The 26,541-nt window shown below is 42.2% G+C and overlaps 1 protein-coding gene across 9 annotated transcripts in view; it reads right to left on the bottom strand.

The window, feature by feature from the left end:
* Positions 1 to 18,099, bottom strand: part of FAM184A (family with sequence similarity 184 member A) — a 103,590-nt gene extending 85,491 nt beyond the window's left edge. For all 9 annotated transcript variants that reach the window (XR_005066442.1, XM_037045849.1, XM_037045846.1 and 6 more), the window contains exon 1: positions 17,910 to 18,099. Coding sequence is in view for 8 of the 9 variants with exons in the window: in XM_037045849.1 (XP_036901744.1) it covers positions 17,910 to 18,077 (168 nt within the window). In the remaining variant the exon portion in view is untranslated. The remainder of the gene's footprint in view (positions 1 to 17,909) is intronic.
* Between the last annotated feature and the right edge of the window lie 8,442 nt (positions 18,100 to 26,541).

The following is a 26,541-nucleotide window of genomic DNA, read 5'->3' as shown; positions in this document are numbered from 1 at the left end:
GGGGCGGGGGGCAGTTATCTCTTAATTCTTTGGCATGTGGGAGATGTCTGATGGAGAAGAAGATTAATTCAATTTCGGACATGTGGCATTTGAGGTGATGGCAGGTATCCAGGTACAGATGACAGTCTTAAAAGATGAAATGGACAGAAGTTTCCTAAAATTAATTTAGAGTTCTACCATCCCATGGTGACCTTTTATGCTCACCAGAATATGTCTTGTCTTATTCAAGGGCATCAGTTGACATTGGGCATCAAAGTAACTGGCCACTAAACCGCGGTTCTACCACACAGTTAGTTTATCAGCTCCATCAGTAAAACCTTCAAATGCAAGGTACCTCCCACACTAAAGCTATTCAGATAATCTACTGAGAACTTCCTTTCTTTCCAAAGTGATATAAATTTGGGCACTCACATATCCTGAGCATTTGCATTGTGATAAAATGATACCAAGAGACAAAAACAGAAGAGCTCAATTATCATAAATATTCAGCAGTGGAACTACAAGATCATTCACTTCCCCAAATCCCCCCAGGTGGGACTACGTCCTGTACAAGCCTGGCTGGGTGGACAATTCACCAATGTGCTAAAGATTGGGGTTTCTTCCTTCACGATACAACCACCAATTCTGTAGCCACCTCCCTCTTTTCAAAGGGGCTAAGAGGATAGAGATAAGAGCTTAATCAGACTGAAAATTTTCTTCCACGATATGGTTAAAATCAGTGCAGCATAACTTGAAACCAATAAAGGCTGTTGCGGAAATACTCATATACACACTATTATCATTCAAGCAAAAATCCAACATCTTAGAAGTAATCTCCAAAGGCCTCGATAGTATGATCCTCTGCTTATTCATTTTATTTATATATATATATATATATATATATATATATAAATAAACAAACAGGTAAAGGGCTGGAAGTGGCTCAGCAGTGACACAGCCATAGGACACACCACTGCATACTGTAAGCTCTAACATCTGCTAAGCTTATATAATAAAAAAGGCTTCTTAGTGTCATATATCACCGCATGCCTATTAACGTCTTTGTTAAACGCTGAGGGAAACTGTCTCTGCTAATCTGGGGATTCTAAATCTGTGTTCAAAATGACAGAATTCCTTCCTGACAATATATATTAGGCTATCATCTATTTTATTATTATTCTTTTACTACCTTAAAAGTCTGTGACTAATTACTGAAAAAGATGTAAATGAGGGTTAAATTTTCCCCTGTCCCCGGGACATACACATTTTGGCAGACTTAGGCTATATTCTCCAAAAGTGGTCACAGTGTTTCCCATCCCGCATGCATTTCTGATATGCGACCCTGTCACTCCCCCACCAAGAAGTCAGGTCCAAGTCTCCTCCTCCCAAATCTAGGCTGGACTCACTGATTCATTTGTAACGGTAGCATGTGATAAAGTGATAACAGTGACTTGAATCTAGATTAGCAGAAACCTCGCAGCTTCTCTCAGTCTGCAGATGCCACCATGGGGTGAAAAGCCCAAGCCATCTCAGTCCAGGCACCCGATGATTAAAAAGTCATCTTGGAAGTGGAGTCTCCACCCCAGCTGTTTCAGCTCCCAGCTGCCCAAGTCACGTCCATCCAACCCTATCGAGTCATCTCATCTGACACTCCAGACACTGTGGAGCAGAAAAAGCACCCTCTCCCGGGTCTTCTTTAAATTCCTGACCCACGCATTTGTGAGAATAAAATGGTTGTTGTTTTATCCCAGCTTTCTGGGGGTGTGAAAGCACTGGTATCTGGAATTTGTGTGTTAGCTAACGTGGCCATCCCTTTTCTCTACTGACAAGAGTCCACCTTTTTCTTTCTGTTTACTGAAACTCTCATCCCCAAACAAAATGCTTTTGCCAAGGATGAATGTCCACTCTTAATTTCCCCATTTATTCTGACAGTTCAACTTTAGAGACCATCATATCCAATAAAACATTTCCTAGGGTTTGGTCTCCAGCTTATTTGCTTTAAAAGCTTCTTTCTAACATCCTCTTTACTTACTGGAATTATTTCAGCTTTTTTAACCTTTTATTCCAATCTGTGTTTGAATTAGGTCACATCTAAAGACAGGACTTGGAGCAAGACTCTGTGCACCCAATTCCCATGATACGTGCACACTCTGTTAGACATACATATTACTTAGCACATATCACAAACAAAGCAATATGCCAGTACTTACCAGTACTTGAGATGTTTATCATTATAAATGCTTTATTATTGAGAGTTGGTTATACTGACTTTTATATATCTACTCTCATTGACAGGTATTGTTTTTTCAGAAAAACAGATTTTTTGTTTTTTTAACACATTTTATTGATTATACTGTTACAGTTATCTCATTTCCCCTCTTCATTCCCCTCCGCCCTGCACACCCGCTCCCATCTGCATTCCCCCACTTTAGTTCATGTCCATGGGTCATACATGTAAGTTCTTTGGCTTCTACATTTCCTTTACTATTCGTAACCTCCCCCCATCTATTTTCTACCTACCATTTATGCTGCTTATTCTCTGCACCTCTCTCCCCACCCACTCCCCCGCTGATAACCCTCCATGTGATCTCCATTTCTGTGATTCTGTTCCTGTTCTAGTTGTCTGCTTAGTTTTGTTTTTGTCTTTGTTTTAGGTTCGACTGTTAATAACTGAGTTTGTTGTCATTTTACTGTTCATATTTTTTATCATCCTTTTCTTAGATAAAAGTTCCCTTAACATTTCATGTAATAAGGGATTGGTGACAATGAACTCATTTAACTTGACCTTATCTGGGAAGCACTTTATTTGTCCTTCCATTCTAAATGATAGGTTTGCTGAATAGAGCGCACATTTTAATGTTTTTAACAAAAAGACTATTCTTCTTTGATAGATAATCTTTTTTAAATTTAATTATTTATTTTTAGAGAGAGGGGAAAGGAAGAAGAAAAAGAGGGAAAGAAACATCAATGTGTGGTTGCCTCTTGCACCCCCCCATACTAGGAACTGGACTGCAACCTAGACATGTGCCCTGACTGGGAATCGAACCAGTGATCCTTTGGTTCTCAGGCTAGGACTCAATCCACTGAGCCATACCATCCAGGATTGATATATAATCTTTATATAAACTCTTTAAACCACTGTATTTTCATAAATGCAGCCTATTTTATAACTTGCTACTATATTTACTAGGTACAAATTGGCCACTCACAAATAACAGTGCAAAAAATCAAGCTCTTCATTTTCCTGATACAACTTTGTTTTCTTTGCATTTTTGCAACTACTTGGCAGAGAAAGGCAGCCTGTTGTTTCTAAGTGTTTAGCCACTTCTGCATTAAAGTTTAGTCTTTTCAGAAGATATTCTGTTAAAATCAGGTATAATCCCCTCAGTCACAATTCAAAGCTTCCTCCTTAAGCTCTTTCCCATCCAAAGGGTCACTGCTCCCACCCTGCCTAGCTCTACTCCCCATGGAAGGCAGCATGGCTGCCTGGGATGCTTTTTAACTGGCACATATTAAGGGTGAGTAGGATGCACAGCTGGTCAACATGTGCTCTGGCTGGTTCTAGAAGATGCAGCAGAAAAGTATGGGGCAAGGAAGCTACAGGCACTGGCAAGAGAGTGGCTGACATAAGAGCCTGAGCACCCAGGACAGATAGAGAACAAAGTGAAGAAAGGAGGGGGGTGATGAACAGGGAGAAAAATGAAGGCACAGAGAACCAAAAGGACTGAAAATGGGTGAAGTTTGAAAGAGGAAGACAGAGCTGAAAGGTTAAGAACTTCATTTATTTAATCAACAACTATTTACATAGTACTTCTGATGTGGTTATTCTGGAGTTTAAGATCAAAAGGAAAAGTGTTTGAGTAGCGTGAAGAGGTCAAGAAGTGAGAGTTTCGGATGTTGGAAGGACCACTCAAAGACAGGGACTCTCCGTGGAGTGTGGGAAGCAACAAGAAGGCGTGTGGGTGGAACAGCCAGTAGCCTTGGCTTCAAGAGCTGTATTCACACGCGTCCCAGAGCAATGGTCCCGGAGCTGCAATCTGCAATGAGAGCTGGAAGAAGGATGTCATCTCCAGGACCTCGGGTAATGAGATGTGTGAAAAGAGTGATCACCTGCAAAGAAAGGCAGCAGAAAAGGCAGTATCCTGGGAGGAGAGCCAGCTTTTCAATTGAAGTAAGGAGATAAGAGTAGTTCATGGAGAGATGTGGCTGCAGACATTTGTTCAGCATGGAATGAGAGATCTAGAGAGCAAATAGAAAAACCCGAACCCTGGGGAAAGGGAAGCCACCTCGGCCTGAGGGTAAGCTGGATAATGCAGAGGACTGCATCCTGCATTCAGAGATGGGGTCCCAGGGCAGAGGCAGGATCCGGCTGGGACCTTCTGAGATGCACTCTGGTCTTGCCATTTTGGACAAAACAGACTGTGGATTTTACTCAGGATTCCAAATATGTCATCAGAGTCATGACCAGGGTTAGTCTTCTTACTTCCAATAGTGCAACTGTGAAAAAGTACCTTAAACATCTTTGAGCCTCAGTTTTTTCTATAAAGTGAATTAAGTATACATTAAGAAATTATGATAATGAAACAACACGATGTGCAGTGTCTGATATAAGAAATGCAGAGCACACTTTTTGGTTTGTTTTTGTGGTCCTTCCAAGAAACCATGACCAGGTAGATACCCAGGGGACCAGACTGGTCAGTTCCACTGCCTCTCGCCTTCTGGTAAAAGCTGTGGTGCTGAGCAGAGGAAAGGAAAGGAAAGGTGCAGAAAGCTCTTCCTGACCTGGCCCGAAGCCCACTCTGTTAGCACTAGATGGTAAGGGGTTTACCAAACACCATGGTCCCAGGTGTTTTCTTCCCTGTACACTACACCACAAGCCCCTGAAGGACAAGCCCCTCAATTTATTGATTTCCCCACAGGCCTTAGTCTTTATTAGACACTCAGAATGCCTGCTGCATGACTATCCGCACAGAAATAAAATCAAACAGGTAAAGTTCCATTCCTCAGAAATGCCAATTCCAGAGGCTACATTTAGCATAGTATCTCTTCTTTTGGTAAATGCTTGTGGTAGTTTTCTAAAAGATGTTTAGATTTTGTAAAATGTCATTTCCAGATTGAAGATTAAGTATCAACCAACAAAAAGGTGACAACCTAAAAAATAATTACCTATGCAGAGCATCCACCAAATAGGAGAAACCTGGAATATTCATGTATATTATTCATTATTTTTAGGATGACAGGCTATGCAGATATTCTGTGCTAACAAATTATCAAAAGAAGTTAGAAAAAAGAGTTTGATCAAATAATTCACTTAAGTACATCCTGCTTTGCTCGAAAGTTCTAGTTTTTAAATTTATTTATTTATTTTTAGAGAGAGGGGAAGTGAGGGAGAGATAGAAACGTCAATGTGTGGTTGCCTCTCGAGCGCCCCCTATGGGGGACCTGGTCTGCAACCCAGGCATGTGCCCTGTCTAGTTTTTGTTTGACATTTATTGAATGCCTATAATGTTCTAGCTGCCGTTAAAGACAAAACTTCAGCATAGCAAGATTCTGCATTCTAAGACCACCTATCCCGCCGTGTTTTGCCATTTGACCGCAGAACACTGCAAGTTAATCCAGTATCCATCCTCAACCCCTGGTTCCTCCACCACTGACCCCTCTCCTACTACATAGGCACATCTCACTTTATTGCAGTTCACTTTACTGTGCTTCACAGAGGTGCGTTTTTCACAAATTGAAGGCAAGACCCTCCACCAGCAAAAAGATTATGATTCATTTTACTGTGATGGTCTGGAACCTAACCCACCGTATCTCTGAGGTATGCCTGTGCCCTCTGCAATCCCTGAGCCCATATTTAAATAACACAACACATATACACACACAACTGATTCCCTACATCCGAAACCCATTTCTGCCCATCTCAGCCAAACACACGAGTTCTCTTCCAAAAGAAGCTGTACTTCGTGCTGTACCTAACTCCCAGAATTGATCTGGGATTCACCTGGATGCCCAATGCTGCCTTCTACCAAGGGCAACATGGCACAGTCAGACCACCTGAGGTTTGTGCCCCAGCTCTTCCAGCAGCATGGCCTTGAGCAAGTCTCGTCGTCTCTCTAATACTCAGCTTCCTCACGAAGTCTAATATCAACCTCATGGGGCCCTGACAAGAATAAATTAAATACCATAAGAAAATAGCATGTAATGGTTGCTTTAAGAAGTGTTTACTGTTATCATTCCAAATCCTTATCCTTCCCCCATAAAATGCCACGTGCTTGATGGCTCGTCCTATTATTCTTGCCTCTGGTCAGCTATTTTCTCCTTCCCCCAGCAATTATTCTACATGTTTTCTACTCTGCTTACGGTCTCAAGCACTGATGATTTTAATCTCCACCTACATGCTAAGAACTTTTAAATTTTTATTTCTACTATGGATCTCTCCCTTTAGCTTAAGACCCGTATCCAAATATTTGCTAAATATTTCTACCTGAATATACACAGTCATCTCAAATTCTCTGAGCTCTTTGTAGCCTTCCCATCAATTCTGCTTCTCTCTTGCTATGATCAGCCTTTAAAATGATCTCCAAAAATCTCTGTCTCCACACATTCAAATCCTTGTATAGCTACTTCCTCCATTATAACCATGGGCGGTCTACGCAACCAACACGAAAAAGGTGATGCTATGTCACTATGAGACTGTTAAGGAGAGACTACGACTTCCATTTTGGTCTCTCTCCCCTACCCCTTGGATCACCTGCTGTGGAGAGGCCCATGCAGTGCAAAGTCCCCTCCTAACAACCCCATGAGCTCAAAGGTGGAACCTCTAGCCCAGTCAAGGCTTCGGCTTGACTGCAAACTCATGCAAACTCAAAGCCCTAAGCCAGAACCACCAGCTAAACAGATACCTGATCTCCAGAAACTGTGAAATGATGTTTGTTTTAAGCTGCTAAACTTAGGGGTGATTTATTACACAGCAATAGATGTTGGGATAGAAAACAGTAAGAGTAATCATCTGCCAAAGACAGTCTATATTCAAATAGATTTTTAAAAGCTGTCTTTTTGTTGCATAAATTAATCCAGAAACTTTCAACTGAATGTGCTATAGTTTCAGAGAGTATAAGATTTCTAATAGTTTCTTAGGTACCTAGACAAAGACTTTTAACAAAACCAACTCCCACACTGACAGTTTGTGCTAGGAAGGAAATAACTGCGAACATATTTTAAGCAAATGACAAATATAAAAAAACTATAAAAAAATTAAAACATCAACATTACATTGTTAAGGGTTTCCCATTACCCCATGGAATAATTTATGAATTTTATTTTTTATGACCTAGGGCAATGTGGTAGATTGAAGTTCAGTTTATAAAGATTACAATTCACATACAAGGAGAGAATCAGTTTGCAATTTTATCCCAGGCTTATGATTGCAGGGTGGCTGCTGGGTGACTGGCAACTCGCACAAAAGATGAGAGTATTCCCGCCCCCGCTGTCCCTCCCACCCCTCTCTCGTCTGACTTTTTTTGGGGAGATGAGAGTCACAGTCACACTCATGTGAGAGTGTTTGAGGTGGTAATGAGAGGCACAGTCACACAGGCCGTGGCACCAGCTGACAACCAGAGTGGGGGCTACCGAAACAGCAGGTGCAGAGTTCTGCATCCATTTTTAGATGCAGTGGATCTTCATTGTTCACAGATTCCATACCAAACCCACTTACTTGCTAAAATTTATATGGAACCTCACAATCTAACATTCACAGTGTGTTAGATAAGCTTCATTCTGGCATGAGTTACAGTGTTGCTGGCTGTGAGTTCACTGTTAATCAAAACTGCATTAAAAGGTGTCTTTAAACAGAAACACACCTAAAACAAGGTTACATGTTTGATGAAGAGGTGACCAGAGAGTGTCAGAAACGAAACCCTGTACTTCCCCTAAAATAACTTGATACTACATAACTACCTCAAATTAGGAGAATCAACTGTACTTTGTCATTGCTGCTCCAATTTACTTTTGGTAGCTGTGGTCCCTAACACTGTAGACTACATCTCCAACGAGACAGAAAAACCCCTCTGAAAAACAGCATGAAACACAGTTGTTAGACGGTGTCAGCAGAAGCTGATCCAAGGGGGAGGGCCTTGGAGAACAGGAAGAAATTCACCTTCGCCAACCCCCTCTTCTACACAAATTATCTCATTTAATCTTTACAATAATTCTATGACATAGGCTTTGTTACTTCCATTTTACAGATGAGGAAACTGAGGCTCTGAGAAGTTAAAACACTCAAGATTACACACTAGTAACTGTGTAATCCTCTTTAGGGAGGATTATATACCTGTCACCCGTCCCAGGGCACTGCTGCCACACTGGGTCACAGGGCTCTGGGCGGTAGCTCTGACTGCCCATGACAGACCTGACCTAACACAGACCCATGACCTGCTGGGGTTCAGAAGACTGGAATTTCCCTCTCCTGCCCCCCAGACAAAGATGTTACAGAACAGGTGTCAACACTATTATTTAAATTCTTTTTAAAACCCTCATTAAAGAAGTTGGAAGGCACGAGCCTAGGTTTTTTTTAATCTAAGAAAATCATATGTATAAATTCTATCCAGAATAAACCACGCAGAAAAAGTTGCTCATAACGGAAGAGTTTAAATTTGTCACATAAAATTAATCTACTTAGTCCTGGCCCAGCGGCTCGGTTGGCAGGGGCATCGTCCCATGCACAAAGGGTTGCAGGTACCATCCCTGGTTGGGGTGCGTATGGGAGGCAGCCTATTAGTGTTTCTCTCTGTCTCTGCCTCTCTCTCTCAACAATAAAAATATCCCTGGGTGAGGATTAAAAAAGAATGTAATAATAATTAGTCTATTTATTAAAATGTTCACCTGCTTTATTCTAGTCACATTTTCTCAAAAGTCTACTGGAAAAAAAGAAAAATGTATAGATTAAAAATGGAACATTAAATTATATTGTAAACTAATGATAGCTAGTATGATATCTTTCATGGACTAGCAATTTAACAAAAGTATACTCTATTTTGGTTGTATTTAAGCATATCCTCTATTGTTACTCTGAGTAGACCTTTGAGTTGAACACACACACAAACACGCACAACTTCCTCTCAAAACTACACACATTCTGTTTATACAGTGTTCCACCCGGCAAAAAATCTACGAACAAGAATGAAATACTATTTAGTGCTTTGGTTATGAATGTTTTCAAAAGAAATGAGATTCTGTCAAGACGGTGCTGAAGGAGAAAGAGGATGAAAAATGCAAATACCTACACACAGAGATATACCCAACAGGCTAAGTGAAATCTTTCCAACCAGAAAGGCCAATGACTAGAATACATGAATATTCAAACTTTGTACTTCATTTTATAAGAGAGACACCCAAATAAAAAAAGTAACAGAATTTATTCAGGAATAAGATCTCAGCGTTTGCAGTAGGACTGGCCTGGACGTGGCTTCCCCTCCCCTGCACACGTCCTGCCGGGAACAGTGCCCGGCAGGTGAGGAAGGACTCCCTGTAATTCATGAGTAGTATGGTTTCAAAGTACATGTTACTGTACTTTGGAAGGTAGAAAATTAATCATCCTTATAGTAACTTCGAGTTAACTAACTCATTCTCCAACAATTTAGAATAGGAATGCAACCTATTATTTTATTAAAATGACCAGTTTTATTGATAACTTAAATATTAAGTGTACTTCATGATCAAATTCTATTTTTAAACTGTCTTAGCCTCAAAATAGAAATGATACATACCAATAAGAAAACACAGATTAGTTATTTTTAAGTCAATAAAAATACTATCTCCTTTATAATAAGTAAGGTGGTAAATGGTAGCTGAGGCTAACACCCAAATCCCAAGTACTGTGGTTGGTCTCTGTCTCTCGTTTTTCCATCTACCTGGTTCTAAGTGGTTCAGCCTCCCGTTATATCTCAAAATGACAGTAGTAAAAGGCACAGGACAGTAACTTTACAAATTCAGTTTCACTACTTTTTATATACTCTGGTAAAAATTTTTATAGAAAAGAAAATTATAATCATTAGTGAAATAAATTTGAGGCCTACAAATGGCAGTTTTCACTGTTGTAGTTTAAACAGAAAACTAAGAATAAAAGGTTTCTTTTCTAGCCCTGGCTGGTGGAGCTCAGCGGATTGAGCATGGGCCTGTGAAGCAAAGGGTCACCGGTTCGATTCCCAGTCAGAGCACATACCTGGGTTGCAGGCCAGGTCCCCAGTAGGGGACACATGAGAGGCAACCACACACTGATGTTTCTCTCCCACTCTTTCTCCTTCCCTTCCCCTCCCTCTAAAAATAAATAAATAAAATATTTTTTAAAAGGTTTCTTTTCTAAAATATGTGCTCGGCTCTCAAGCGTTATGTATACCAACACTGACTACAACTGGTAATCCCCAATTGGTGCAGAATGGTGATTCCAAGATTCACTGTTAGGTATGAACAGACTGGCGGTACGAGGCTACTTCCCAATAACATTTTAAAGCGCTGGTAAGTTCCCACGTCAATCTAAAAAAGTCTCTATGGCTCAGATCACACTTGCAACATGAAATAGAAGTCTGATCATAATATCTGATCATAATATTTCTCCTACACTTATAACACTATATTTATTTCCCAAAAAACTCCTGTATTCAGTTGGCATCTCTTCATGTGTTTATTTCCAGGAAGGCAAGGAAACTCCATTCCTGAGTGACTCACTGAGGGTCCAGGTTTCCACTGAAAAGCGGCCTGCAGGTCAGACACTTTCTGCGGTAAAAAGACAGGATGGCATTGAGAATTTCCATGATTCCATCAATCCTGCGTCATGGCACAGTATCTGAATGCTTACTGATAAATTCTTTTTTAAATCTCATAAGATAAATTAAAAGGGCAGATTATCAATATCTTACCAAGTTAACTGGCTTTATACACCACGCATGGCTGCCTTTCATTCTTATGTCAAATTTAAGACAGATAAAATTTTCAGAAATACTCATAATTTAAGAATTAATGTATAGTAATTTACTTATTAATTCAATTAAAACAAACAGATTGCTTCAATCACATTTTGCTAAAACTTTAGCCTTCATTCCACTTTTTAAAAGGTTGTCAATTAGAAGACCACAAAGAATTTTCAGAAACTAGAGAGAGAGAGAAAGAAACTGGAAAACTTACTGTTCCTGTGCACTTACTGAGCACAGGAACAGTTCAGGAATGGGGCCTTAGCAACAATTCTAATTAAGAAAGCAGGCAGTCAAAGGAAACATATTTAAAATAACCGAACAGTAGTAATTTTGACAAGTATGATGGTCTCTAAATCAACACAGTTAAAAACTTTAAGTTCAAAATGACTAGAGCTGTTAATAAAAACAAGAAAATATTATGACATTTATCTGAAAATACAAAAAAAAAAAAAGCTCTGTCACGAATCTACCAAAGCCACACTGTCTACCATGCATAAATCCAGATGCCCTGCAGTGTGTGACGGCAGAGGCGCACTGGTTTCACTCTCCTCAAACGTCTGTGATTCCGATGGTCCACAAAACTCCAAGACGAAGGGGGAAAACCACCACCACCAACTCTGTGTCCTCTGAGGAACTGAGTGAGCAGTGTTACTTAGAAAGAAGGCAAACACAGGGGAAAGAGACCTGCTATTACAGCTGCCCCTCTCCTAAACCAACCCAGAGACCTGGGTTCCTGTTCAGTGTCTGCCAGTGACAAGCTGTGTAATCTTCAAATGCCTTTGGGCCCTCAGCTTTCACACCTAATAACATGAGAGGGTTAGGCTGGTCAGAATCTATGGTTTCTTCCAACTCTAAACCTTTCAACTCAAGGTAGTCCCTTTCTAAGAATTTTGGACAACTGATAAATAGTTCATCCAGTTTTGTGCCTATTAGTAAAATACAAGAAATCAATACAGACCACTCGACTATGACTACAAGATTACACTTAAGCTACCACATATTAAAATGGCAAAGCCACAATGCAACAAAGGAAGAAAAAAGATACTGCGTTTAGTGTGTTCTAAGCTGAAACAACACAAGCTGTAACCAAAACTAAATATATTATGAAACAGTACCCAGATAATTCAAACAAGCCAACTACTGAAAAATCAGTTGTATTTAATGTACAGAAAAAGGGATGATAAGAAAATTTCACTGGTTTTGGTATTATCTAAACACATTCCGGTTTTTTTAAAGACTTTATTTATTTATCTTTAGAGAGGAAGGGAAGGAGAGAAATATCAATGTATGGTTGTCTCTCGTGAGTCCCCTGCTGGGAACTGGCCTGCAACCCAGGCATGTGCCCTGACTGGGAATCGAACCGCGATCATGTGGTTCGCAGTCCCGAGCTCAATCCACTGAGCTACATCAGCCAGGGCACATTCTGGTTTTGTATATAGTAAAAAAGAGTTAGTATTAAATAATTAATCATAAGACTTTATTTGTTAAAAACCTGATATATCAATTACTTACCTTTTGAAATGACAAATGATATGTACACTGTAGACAGAGTACTTTATATTTTTATTTTTGTACCACAAATATAAGTATATTATGAAAGCAGTTTAAAAGGAGGCCAATACACATTTAAATATTCACGAGTAATTTAACTCAGCTGAAATGATCTGGCATCAATCCGGCAGACAAGCAGACACAATTTCTCAGAATTCTTTCCTATTGCCTTTCTCCACTCTGTAAAATTACTTGATACAACATCAGCAGCATCACCATCTTCAGCAAGTATTCACTAAGCTTTTATACTATGTGCAAAGCATTCATATAAGATTACAGAAAATATAAGATATATAAGCTGAGGTAGTTAGTCAAATTAGAGAAACGAGGTATATTTATAAACATAGTAAACAGTATTTTACAAATTTGTATTATTAAGCATCAAAGAAGTAATATAGGTAATAAATGTTACAGTAATTCAGACTAAGGCAAGCTTTACAAGGCCTAATGGGTCAGGGCAGCTTCAGGAGTAGGAACGCAGGCTGGGTATTGAAAGAGGAGGAAGACCTAACACTAAGCTTAGGGAACACGAAGAAGCTACTTGCTGCTATTTGGAGCCTTACAGTACTCTCCCCTCATACTAATTATGCCTGAAAGTGATAAATGGACTGAACTACGTTGAAAGTACAGTCAAATAAAGAGGCTCTGGGTCAGCAGAGAACACAACAGGATATTAAAGAGGAAGTTTCTATTGAGACCCAGAGACAACTGATGTTCCAAAGCAGGCACCAGAGGTCTCAAAATTCCCCAAGGCAGTCTAAAGACAGGAGTGTATAGATGTGTTGCCCTCCACCCCCAACACCAGTGAGAAGCGTCAAGATTACAGAGGGGGGTCCTGGAGGTGGGTCCCTTGGGGAGTGCTTTGGGAACACGCGTTGTTGCCTCCAAGTGGGCGGGTGGAGGTGGATGTGTGTCCTTCACCTACAGTCTAGGGAGAAAGGCTTTGATGGAACCACTCAAAGAGCTTGGTTTGTGCCTCACACACGATGAGGGACATAACTAAACTGGGACCTGATTCATCCCTGGGGAATCTAAAGATAAGAGGTATGCGAGGACTAATGAGAGATGGCTGAGCTAGGACCATTTCCAGAGTCTGCCTGGGCAAAGGAGTGCTACCTAGGGACCAACATGGGCTCTACGGAAAAGAGACAGAGCAAGCTTGGGGGAGGCGGAGGGGCGGGTCACCAGTCCACCCAGAGGGTTACCTGGAGCTTGAACGGACCTCAGCAAAATAACGTGAAGGTCCTGCCAGATCCAAGAGGCTGAGGAAGGAGTAAGCAACCAGACAGAATGCAGAGACATTCTCACTGCCAAGCAACTTGAGGGGAGGAATCTTGAGCAACTGAGGTGGGAATTTGAGAAACCATATCTGCTGCTCCTTTTTCTTCTCTTCCCGTGTTCCCTGTCCATCTTGGGAGGGGTTAGAACCCAGGACTGGCAAGACTAAGCAGGAGTAGAAACACCTGGTCAGAAGAAAAAAGTCACTGATGCCCACCTTCCTGGATTTCTGGCTTCCCTCTTGCAACTGGGAGAGCTAGGGAGTGGGCAGAGAGGAAGCGTCACCCTTAACTCATCCTTAACTCCACTGTGCGGTGTTTATTCCTCCGTGCTAGACACCTTAATAATCAAATTGAGACTTTTGCAACTTACCTACGGACGGACAATTTGCATTACCTAAAAGCAACCAGAAAGTCAGGTTGATCCACGGGAAGGGGACAAACCAATCTCACAGAGTACATTGAAAGGGACTGTGAGTGACAGAAATAAAGCTACTTCATAATTGTATCCCACAAGTGCTGCTGTTCAGCAGAATGCATTAACGAGCCAACAGTGTAGTGTAGAAAAGTACTTGAACTCGATCTCATAAAACAGAACTCACTCCACCCAGCTTCTCTGCCAATCCTGAGATGCTTCAGTCATTAACAAATCCAGAAATGTGACATAACAGGATTTAAGAATTTCGACACGAACAACCTAAATATAACTGACATGCTTCAAAAAGCAGAGACTGTGCCTCGCTTGCTCTCTGCTGAGTCTCTAACGTTAGCGAAGTGCCTTCTACATAAACGGCGCTTACAGAACTGCTGCTCTGCCCTCCATGCGGGGGCTGCTCTGTTGGGTTCTTAGGAAAGAGACTCTCAACACATATGTCTGCAGCTGAGACTGCTTTGTAGTTAAAAATATAGTAAGCCCTACTGTGTGCAAAATTACAATAAAAATTGTTTTTATCCTTATCCTTAAATAGCTAGCCAAATTGCCACAAAATGCATGTTGTATATCTTAGTACTGTGCTACAACAAAAGCAAATTAATATGAAAAATTTAAACTTTCAAACAGAAAAAATTATTATACATATTTTTGAAAGTGTAGCAGAAAATTCCCCAAAGAAATACAATCTCACATAATGCTATTAACTACAGAATGGCTTGTTTTAAAAAGAGAGAAAAATTTAAAAACATATTATCTAGTGTTTTATTGTATTTTGTTGGAATCTCTTCTCAGTCACAGTCTGAATTAAGAGCCTACTATCTCAGAGAGTTATGCAATCAACGTCCCTCTTTCAGAGACTAGGGAACTGAGGCTCAGAGCTTAGTGACTTGCCCAAGGTCACAGAGCAGGAGTTTTCACTCAAGACAGTAGGTCAGGGTCCCAAGCCATGCTGACCATAATGTTGAAGAATTGAGTTCTACCGACTCATTTCCAAAGAAATAAAATCCTATTTGTGGTTATTTGAAATATAAGCTATTGTCAAGTTCCAGTCACAGTTCTATTAACAAACCTATGTTGATATGAATTTATTAATGAATTCATTATCAGTGGAAATTCTACATAGCAAATACCAGTAAAGTCTGACAGCTGATTTATTTATTGCTAAAGCTACCACTCTTATGATGGAGTATTCACAATGTGTATGTAACTGTCAAGTTTGACAGTTTCTGAAATGGTACATTAGAGAAACAGGTCTTACGGTGGGTTTCAGAAGGTGAAGGGTGTTGGCTGCAACGGAGTCCTTTTATCAGACAGTTTCATTCTCACACCTTATCTTGGAAATACAGACAAGAGACTGGGCTGGGAGAAACTCTAGCTATTTCAGTAAAACTCAGTGTTTCTCAGTCTGGGATGATGCCCCCACTCTCACTGCAGGCACATCTGGCAATATCTGGACAATGTTTATTGTCACCACTGTGTGGGGGGGAAGGGTGTTACTGGAACCTACTGGGTAGCATCTGCTAAACATCCTACAACGCACAGGACAGCCCCGCCCATGTCCAATACGAAATCGGCCAGTCCAAAATGCCAACAGTGCCAAAGCTGAGAAACCCCAGTGTAAGAGAATATCTGAGGCATGTGGTGGGGGAGGTGGTGCAAGTGTAGAGACTGTAACTATAAACACTGAGCCAGGAGTCCACCCAACAATCAGCAGACATCAGGTGCAGCACTCAAAGCAAGATGCCTGGCATGGGGGCAGCCGCCTGCTTCCCCAGATTTAAGGTAGGTAGTGGAAAGAGAGAAAGTGACAGCAGCTTCCATCAACACTCCCACCTTAAACAATTGTGCTACATTATTTTGTTCTGATAAAAGAACCAGAAATTGAAAAAGCATAAGCAAAGAGAAAAGCAGTCTACGGGAGGGAGAGATGAGAAACTTCTTTTATGGAACGGTGTGCAGGTCCACCACCAACTCCTGAGGGTTTCTGTGACTTAGAGCAGAGTTCTGGGGGGTACAATCTAATAAAGTAACAACAGTGGATGTTGTGGACACACCAAAAGGGAACACCAGAATAAATAAATATCCACGTGCTTCATTCTGGACATCAGTATTCTGAAGATCCAATACAATTTCAAAAAGCTTGGCTTCTAGCTCCCAAATGTTCTGACAGTGTAATACCATTCCTTTCTGGGTCTGCCTTTTTCTGAGTTTGGGGACTCTGTCATGAAACAATAAAAACTGGGCCAATAAGCAACCTACAAGACAGTGCTGACATAAAACAAAGAACAAAACTTCGCCGCACATTGCCCTGCTCTGCACAGTCGACAACGTGCATCCTTTCCCGTGCTCTTCCATTCGGCGACCTCATCCTTCAGTTCTTTCATTGTTTTTGTCTCTCTACCCTCAATCACATCTCTTCACCAAGATCTTTTTATCCTCTCCACCCCCTGTCACTCCAGACTCCTTCTTTCCCTCTCTTCCAATTCTGTCTTACTTATCTCTCTCAAAAGTGCCAACCAGTAATGGAATTATGTGAGAATTTTAGAGATAAAGAATCAGACGTTCAGGCAGGAGTGTCCAACCTTCTGGCATCTCTGGACCACACTAGGAGAAGAGCTGCTTCAGGCCACACATTAAATACACTGTGACACACAATCACAAAAAAAAATCTCACAATATTTTAAGTAAATGTATGATTTTGTGTTGGGCCACAGCTAACTGGGGCTGCAGGCGGCAGGCCGGGCAGCAGGTTGGACACCCCCTGCAGTTTAGAGGTTCCCTAGTAATAAACCCCACAATGTCCACCTTAATTCAGCATACCAACACTCCTAACAAGTGGTTAGCTGAGTCAGCGTAATGCATTACAGTCTACTAGCCCAATTAATTTTCAGAAACCACCAATCTCTTCTTCTCACTTAATGGATATTGAGAGATTGCACCTGAAATCTAAAACAGGGCAGAGTATTCTATTTAAATTGCTCCTGCCTCACAGATACCAACTCTTTCTCAATACCAACATTTAGGAAACCTGTAAACACTCGCCATCCAAGTACCATCCTGAACTACAGGTGGCCAAATTTGCAGGCTATTTGCTTCTTGATAATTATCTACTGATAGGTTAAAACAGCCTAATACAGGCATATAATTCACCTAATAAACTTTATTTGACATTCTGTCAGGATAAGGAATGAAATTAAATCCCAGAAATGTCAGGCAAGGTATGTTTCACCCTCCTACACTGCTTGGAACATTTAAAAACTCCCCTTAACTATGTAACCAGTAGGAGATACCGATTATTCCGAAGATTCCGGGTCATGTTGGGTAAATACGGTACTGTACTTGATAAGTGTAGTGTAATGCCTCGTGGAGGCTTGGCACATACATGCATGAAAGCAAAACTAATAGGACTGATCACTGAGGGATAAAGAAATTCGATCCTGAGTTGTTCCATGCTGGCTTACCCCTTAATGAGGGGTGCCAGCCCCATACACTGGGTCTTGCTTCTAACTGTCTCACTTAATGTCGCCAGCATTCTACTGAAGTTTGAATGCTTCTTGAAGATAAGTCTCTCGCTGTTGCATCCTCACAACAGCCCCCATCAACTGGTCCGGGACGCAGGGCTCACAGCCTAGCTGCCTCAAAGACGATCCACGCGCAGCCCGCACGGGTCGCCGCGGTGCCGACCCCCACGGCCGCCCTTACCTTGGTGAGCTGGGCGATTTTCTTGCTCATTTTCAGGTGCATGTCCTGGCTGTAGTCCATGCTGTGCCCCGCCTGCTGCGCGGCGGCCGGCGAGGGCACGAATTTGGCCGTCCCGGCCGCCGAGCCGCCGTAATAGTGCTGCTGCCAGCTCATGCCCGGGGTCGCCATCTTCCCGACAGACCCCGGCCGGGACACCTGTCCCCGCGCCCGGGCGGCAGCCCGCGGAGCAACGGCGTCTGGCAGGCAGGAGCCGGAGCGGCCGCCTCTGGACCCAACAGCCGGCGCCCTCCAGCCGCAGCTGCAGGCGCCCTCCTGCCCGCGATCCCCGGGTCACCCCGGTCCAGGGACCGGGCGGACCCGCCAACCTGAGGCCGCGGACGACACCAGCGCGGGGCAGACGCCAAGGTCCGGCGGCGACAAGCCGGGGCCCGGCCAGTTCTCACCCACTCTACTGCTCGCGCCTGGCGGGGGCGTCGTGGACAACGTGTCCCCGCAGGTCCCGCTTCCACCTGGCACCAGGGACCCAGCGGGACTGCCGCGGCCGAGGGGCGGAGGGCGGAGGGCGGAGGAGGCGGGGCGGGCTGCTGCGAGGGAGGCGGGGACCTGGGAGAAGACGCGGGAGCCGCGGAGCCGCCGTTACCAAGGCGCGCTGCTCCCAGCCCCCCGAGCGCGCGGGGACGGCCACGTCATTTCCCCGCAGCCAAGCCCGCCCCGCCCCGCCGCCGCCCGCTGCGCTGCCCCGGGTCCGCTCGGGCACCGCGCTCAGGCCTCCTGGACGCGGCCGCCAGGTGCGTCCTGCTGCTGCGGGAGCTCCCTAACCGGCGGCTGGTGGTAACCTTCGTGTCCGCGCGAGCGGCTCTACGTAAAAAAAAATTCGACCCGAGAAGATTGGGTCGTGATCACCTTCTGTTTGCAGAACACGGATCGACGTACAGAACCTTTCCACGTGCAGCATCGTGTGCGATGGGCCCGACTGGCTCTTCCCCAAGGGACGCAAGCTCACGTCCAGCCCCCTCCCAGCTCTGGCCTCAGCACTGGAGATCTGGGCACTGAAACCACGAAGAATTGAATAATCCCTGACCCGACTTTTCCAAACTCACACAAATATGATTGTTACAGTGCCTTAGTCTGACCTATTAAGTGCCACGCACAGCTCCACGCCAAGTGTCCATGTGTGGTGAGAGCACGCCTCATCAGTCCATTGGTATAGAGTCGCTTTTCCCCAGTGTAATGTAGCCCAAGACAATGTACATAAAATCTAGTTAGCTCAAAGTAAAGGGAAAACACAGAAGATGAAACAAGATGTCAACTGGGCCAAAACACGTCGCTACACGTGCATTTTCACCTTCCTGAATGTGTTTATTTCCTATTGATTTTTTTCCTAACACCTCCATTCCAGGGTCAGGTGATTTTTCTTTTATAGTGTACCCCGTGTTAAAGTAAATAGGTCATTTTGGGGCAATCTTAATACAAACTTCAAAAATGAGGAATCGTGCCTATTTTTAAAATACCTGTTACCCATGCAGTTTTGCAGAACCGAATGCCCCCCATTTATGATACGTGATTTCTGTTTAGCATGAAAATAATCATCACATAAACCTAAGGTTATTAAAAAATTCAAACAGGGCCCAAATTAACAAAGTGGTTGTGATAAAAATCTAAACCAACAAGATGAACATTGAATAAGATCTTGAAATATTTTGCAGAACTGTGGGAATTTCATAAAGGAAGCCTGAAATTGGCTACATCTTTTCTCATGTTCTAGGTACTCAGTCCATCCCCAACCCTCCAACCTGAAATAGACCTCCCCCAGCCACCCCCAAAACAGAAACTTGTCTAGTTCCAAGATTCTGAACAGAGCAGATGGCCAGAAACAAACACCAGGCAAATTGTACTTGCTTCTTAAGCTCTAATGATTAAATGAAATTAAAGAGAATTAGAAGCTAGTGTTCTTCAAATTCTAGGCCTGGAAGATTCACAATCATCTTAGCACTCTCACATCTTGTACATTCTAAGCAGATGTGTACGCTCAAAAGCACCCCCCCCCTCCACACACACACACAGGAAAGAGTATAGGACCAGAACCAAGGAGACCAGCACATCTGAGCTATGGCACTGAACCTGTTTGCCCTCCTTAAATGTCTCCCCTGAGATACCAGTCGCTTCCCACTTTAACTTGGGAGTGAGATGCAACCCTTATCTATTGGTAGTTCACTCTGAACCCTATCACGTGAGTTTCTGCCATCGGTATACACTATAGCTCAAGAGGAGCCTTCTTCAAAAGTCATCCAGTGTTTATTTTGTTAAAATAAAAATCCAAGAATTTATTTTGCCCTAACACAATGGGGTAAATACAGGTTATCTGATAAAGAATTTTATTTAGTTATAAGTAATACATAGAGACATAAAGAGTAATATAACATATCCAGAATCTTATCACCGAGAATCTTACATTTTAAAAATCCAGTAATAGGGGAAAAAATGGGAGACACTAAACAAGAAATCTTTGTTTAGTACCCATTTCTCTCATGTTTATGCAGAAATATTTAATGAATGCCAGTTGTGTGTCAGGTGCTGGGGTAGGTCCTGAGACTTCAGGGATGACTAAGAATCTGTCTCTGTCCTCAAGAAATTAGCAGTCCAGTGGAAAAGACAGACGAGTAAACAATAAGGTGAAACACAGTGTGGTAAATGTTGAAGGAAGTCACAAGAGAGGCATTTAACCTAGCCTTGGGTGTCAAAGAAGGCTTCTCACACACAAGAAAGTAATGCTTGAATGGACTCCTAAAGGGGTGTGGGGAAGGTGGACTGCAGGCTCTGAGCAAGTGCCATGCCCTGGAGATGAAAGAAAACAGAACCCACTTAGAGACCTGTAAGTGGAAACAAAGAGTTTGATGGGATGTCGAAGTATGACATAGAGCAGAGCAGATGTCAAGATTTCGGGGCAGCGGTGGACTGATTTTCCTTGATAAGGAGGCTGAAACTCTATTCTTAAGGCAATGATGAGCCACTGAAGGATTTTAAGCAGGAGAATGAAATAATCAGATTTGCACTGGAGTAAATATAATTCTTATGACTGTGGGAGAGGGATTACAGAAGCAACTTTATAGATGAGGAGACTACCATATTTTTCAGACTGTAAGACTACCTCCCCCACAATTTGAGAGGGAAAGGGGGTGTGTCTTATGGTCTGAAAAATACAGTAATTATCTAAGAAGCTCTTGCATTTGTCCAGGTGAAAGAGACTGGACCATTGACCTACGAAATGGCAGTGAGAATAGAGGAAATTATGGATCTGAAATATCCATAAGGTAAAACAAACAGGACCTGTTTGTAAAAATATGAAAGCAATAATTTAAATTAAGATTTAATGTATTCACATACCAGATCTGTTCAAGACTTCACAGAAATACATAAAATATTCAACATTTTCCGTTCACTATTTTCCAAGTGACAACTATGCTCTTGGTGCAAGTCTCCAAGTGTGATAGAAAGAGCGTCAGAATCCTGGCATTTCAGGCCTGTTTGTGCCACCAAGCTGGCTCGTGTTCTTCATCTGTAAAGTAAGAATACTGGCCCAAATGATCTTGATGATTATTTATTTATGTATTTATTTGCTTATTGCTGTTGTTCAAGTACGGTTTTCTGCCTTTCCCCCCACCCCTCCCCATCACCCCAGCCCTCCCCACCTCCTTTCCCTGTTTCCACCCCCCTGGTTGTTGTCCATGTGTCCTTTACAGTTGTTCCTGTAAACCAAGACAGAGAGTCAAGGGCTCTGAGACAAGGACTATATATAGTAAAATTCCTGTCTTGAAATTCTTTGATTAGAAGTTTCTTGTACTAAAGTGTATTATGACTATGATTTACATTTACAGTGATGTCTCTAGGCTCCCAAGTCCCCTATATGCTTTCTGAATTGTTAGAAATGGTAGGGCAGGGATCTTCCCGCCAAGATGGAGTTACAGGTAGATATACTTTGCCTCCTTGCAGCATAGAAAGGAGAACTACAACAAATTTAAAAATAAAAGATAACCAGCCCTGGCTGGTGTGGCACAGTGGACTGAACACCAGCCTGCGAACCAAAAGGCTGCCAGTTCAATTCCCAGTCAGGGCACATGCCTGGGTTGCAGGCCAAGTCAGGCCTCCAGTAGGGGGCCCATGAGAGGCGACCACACATTGGTGTTTCTCTTCCTCTCTTTCTCCTTCCCTTCCCCTCTCTCTAAAAATAAATTAAAAAAATATTTTTAAAAATCAGAACTGCCAGAAAATCAAACTATTAGAAGTCCAACAACCAAGGAGTTAAAGAAGAAACATACATCCAGACTGTGCCACAGTGTAGTGAAGGGAGTCACCCTGTCCTAGTAAATACCTAAGGCTCCACCCCTCATAACATAACACGTGTGCCAAGACAAAGAAATATGACCCAAATGAAAGAACAGATCAAAACGCCAGAAAAGGAACTAAGCAACAAGCAGATAGACAGCCTATCAGGTACAGAGTTCAAAACACTGGTGATCAGCATGCTCACAAAAATCGTTGAGTGTAGTCACAAAATACAGGAAGAAGTGAAGGCTATTCAAAGTGAAATAAAGAAAATATACAGAGAACCAACAGTGATGGGAAGGAAACTGGAGCTCAAATCAAAGATTTGGAGTAGAAGGAAGAAATAAGCAGTTAACTGGAACAGAAGGAAGAAACAAGAATTCAAAAAACGAGGAGAGGCTTGGGAACCTACAGCGCCACTTCAAATGTTCTGATATCCGAGTTAGAGGGGTGGCAGAAGAAGAAGAAGAAGAGTAAGAAATGGAAAACTTATTTGAAAACGTAATGAAGGAGAACTTCCCCAGTCTGGCTAAGGAAATAGACCTCCAGGAAGTCCAGGAAGCTCAGAGAGTCCCAAAGAAGTTGGACACAAGGAAGCACATACCAAGGCATATTATAATTACATTACCCAAGGTGAAAGATAAGGAGAGAGTCTTAAAAACAGCAAGGAAAAAGGAGACAGTTAACTACAAAGGAGTTCCCATGAGACTATCAGCAGATTTCTCAAAAGAAACTTTACAGGCAAAAAAGAGCTCAAAGTCATGCAAGGCAAGAACCTATAGCTAAGATTACTCTATCCAGCAAAGCTATCATTTAGGGTGGAAGGGCAGATAAAGTGCATCCCAGATAAGTTAGTTAAAGGAGTTCGTCATAACCAAGCCCTTATTACATGAAATGTTAAGGGGACTTATTTAACAAAAAGAAGATCAAAACTATGAATGATAAAATGACAACAAATTCACAACTATTGACAACCAAATCTAAAAAAATAGCAAAAACAAACTAAGCAAACAACTAGAACAGGAATAGAATCACAGAAATGGAGATAACATGGAGGCTTATCAGCGGGGTGGGGGGTGGGTAGGAGAATGGGGGGAAGGTAGAGGGAATAAGAAGCATAATTGGTAGGTAGAAAATAGACAGGGGAAGTTAAGAATAGTATAGGAAATGGAGAAGCCAAAGAACTTGTATGTATGACCCATGGACATGAACAAAGGTGGGGGGCGAGGACTGCTAGTGGGAGGGCAGGTTCAGGGCTCAGGGAAATAAAGGGGAGAAAAAGTGGGACAACTGTAATAGCATAATCAATAAAGTATACTTAAAATAAGTTAAAAATGATTAACCAATTAAAATAATGGTAGGGAGAGGGGAGTAGAAAGTGGTAGTGGTCACTGATTAATGATGAAGCTAATAGAGCTTGCAGGACTCCTCCTAGGAGGGGTCCTAGCAAGTGATAACATGGGTTCCAAAATGTAATAAAAAGTTATAAAATCACACTTGTATTTTTTCTATTAAGCCTCCCAGAATATCTAGATTAACCTTAGGCAGTAGTATCTGAAAGCAATAATTTAAATTAAGATTTAATGTATTCATGTACCAGATCTGTTCAAGACTTCACAGAAATACATAAAATATTCAACATTTTCCGTTCACCATTTTCCAAGTGACAACTATGCTGTTGGTGCAAGTCTCCAAGTGTGATAGAGTGTCAGAATCCTGGCATTTCAGGCCTGTTTGTGCCACCAAGCCGCCTCGTGTTTGTTCTTCATCTGTAAAGTAAGAATACTGGCCCAAATGATCTTGATGATTATTTATTTATGTATTTATTTGCTTATTGCTGTTGTTCAAGTACGGGTTTCTGCCTTTCCCCCCACCCCTCCCCATCACCCCAGCCCTCCCCACCTCCTTTCCCTGTTTCCCTCCCCTGGTTGTTATACATGTGTCCTTTACAGTTGTTCCTGTAAACCCTTCACCCATTGATGATTTCTTAGATTTCTGACACGTGACATGAAGAATTACTTCCTATTTTAGAATGTAGTTACGCTATGTTTATTTGGAAATACCACAAATCAGCCATGTCCCAACCTTCATGTCTACCTCCTAACACACCGAAAGCCTGATATGCAGTAAAATCCTAATCAGGTTGTAGAGCTATCCAGTTAAATGGCAAATCCAGATGGCCGTAAGCTGGTGACATCAGTATGAAGTAGTCTGACTGTCATTCATTGATGTCTTGCTATGTGCTCCTTTCTTATTTTTTCCTTTTATTTTATTCCTTTCCCATGAGTTCAGAAAACTCCTCATTGTTACAACAGTTGATTGAAAATGATATGGAACACCTTCTAAAATTTCAATACATAAAAAATGTTAACAAGTGTTTGTTTCCAAATTTTGGAGTACTTCATTTCCTCCACCCAAAACTGTTGTTACCAAACAAGTGTGTGCTGCTTGCTGTGCATAGAAGTCAGTGCCATGGCACCAGTTTTGGGAAAAAGAAAGAGTTTATTTGTGAATCGGCTGGCAAAAAGACAGGAGGCAAGGCTCAAATCTGTCTTCCTGATCCAGGACTCGGGGCAGGGTTTTCGGGAGTAGCAGTTAAGGGTTCAGAAGTTACTTTGTGAGAGGGGTTTCACGGGTGTTATCATAAGTGGTGAGTCCAGTTTAAACTTGGTTCCAGGTCTCGTTGCTTTTCCTTTATGATCAAAGCCAGCCCTTTCTAGAAACATTATGGTCAACCAGCAGCTAACTGTTTTGTGCATATACCCTGGGTTTCTCTGAAAGCAGAGACTGAATCAAGTACTTTACTTGGCAGGTGACCTTGGAAGCACAGAAACTGACAGAGATAAGAAAGAAAAGCCAGTGGATTTGATTTGTTGAGCTGGCTACCACTTTGATCAGTTGGGATGCAATCATGGTAGGGAACCACGAAGAATGCATCTCAGAATTTTCCCTCCCAAGGACAAAAGGCCAATACGTTTATCCACTGATTCCATTCACTCCTTGGTTGAGGGTGGCTCCCTGGTATGTCTGGTCATTCAGAATGGCCTTAGCGAGCCACTGAGGCTTTGGAGAGAGCCATGGGATGGGCAGACAAGAGATGCAGTTGGACTAAAGGGGACTGTGGCAAGTATAGGAACTGTCCAACACCTCTGCTGCTGAAATCAAAGGACCTGGCAGGGGACACCCAAAATATCTGCTACTAGTCTATCACTTTCAACTTTCAGGTCTATTTCTGCCCTACATAAAATCCATTCTGTTGCTAGTTTTTTGGTTTTTTTTTTTAGCTAATGGCTAGCTGATAATTATCAAAATGACTTCAGCCAAGAGAGTAAGTGTAGCAAACAGATGTTCCTTGTTGCAACTTCTTCAAAGGTCATAATTGATATTCATCAGATCCTTTCTCCACCACCCATTCTAGAGTCTCCTCACCCTTGGCAAGCACTCCCCTGGCCCAAGTCATTTGCCTGGTGAAGAGACCTAGGACTTTATCCCCAAGGATTCTAGGCTCCTGGTTTGCTTGCTCAGGTCAGGCTGAGATTGCTACAATTTTTCATTCAATACTATCACTAGTCACGGAACAGTCAGGCAAATCCCAGTGAATCTTTTGAGATCTAGAAATACTCCTTCTAAAAAAAGTAAGGAAAAAATAAATACTCTTTGTTTCTATTTTGAAGCAATAATCCCAGGTGTTTATGGTGGTCTGATTAATTACCCTGCCAGCATGTCTAAAAATACCTTTTTTTATCTGCTAGTCCTCTGGCATGAACAGCCAGTGTGAGCAGACAGTTTTCATATTCATCAGTTCTGTGAAAAATGTATTGTGTCCCTTACTAGAAGTCATTTTCCCTTCCTACCCTCTACAGGAACCAAGATCTGCAATCTAACAGAGCTGAAGGACATGAGGATAGGAGACAAATTCTGCAAGTGGTTCAGTGTGTATGGTGGTGAGAGGTGTCATTCCTTCTTCCCTGCTTTCTCTTTCAGCTGTATATCACATTTTAAAAGCCAACTTCCAACCATGGAGGGTGTTGTTCCAAACTAACTGAGCCTTCAGATAATCACCTTGAAAGACATTCTATGGGCAAGGAAGCCAAGAACATATGCAGACTGGAAGATGCTTCCTAGAAAAAGGAATCACTTCTTCCCACATATGTGTGTGTGATCTGATGTAATCAACTTGCCATGAACTTGCCTGGCTGTGCCCTTTCCAATGTTGAGTACAGGTCTGTGCTATGGACAAAGCAGGATTTCTGCATAAGTAGTAGCCATGTTAGCTTGGTAAGAAGGAGTCAATACTGTTGGGGTCATG

The sequence above is a fragment of the Sturnira hondurensis genome, unplaced genomic scaffold (assembly GCF_014824575.4).
Source record: "Sturnira hondurensis isolate 20B ecotype Veracruz unplaced genomic scaffold, ASM1482457v3 Scaffold0004474, whole genome shotgun sequence".
Classification (NCBI taxonomy): Eukaryota; Metazoa; Chordata; class Mammalia; order Chiroptera; family Phyllostomidae; genus Sturnira; species Sturnira hondurensis.
The sequence above is the reverse complement of the archived record's forward strand: the minus strand, read 5'-3'. Positions and strand labels throughout refer to the sequence as shown.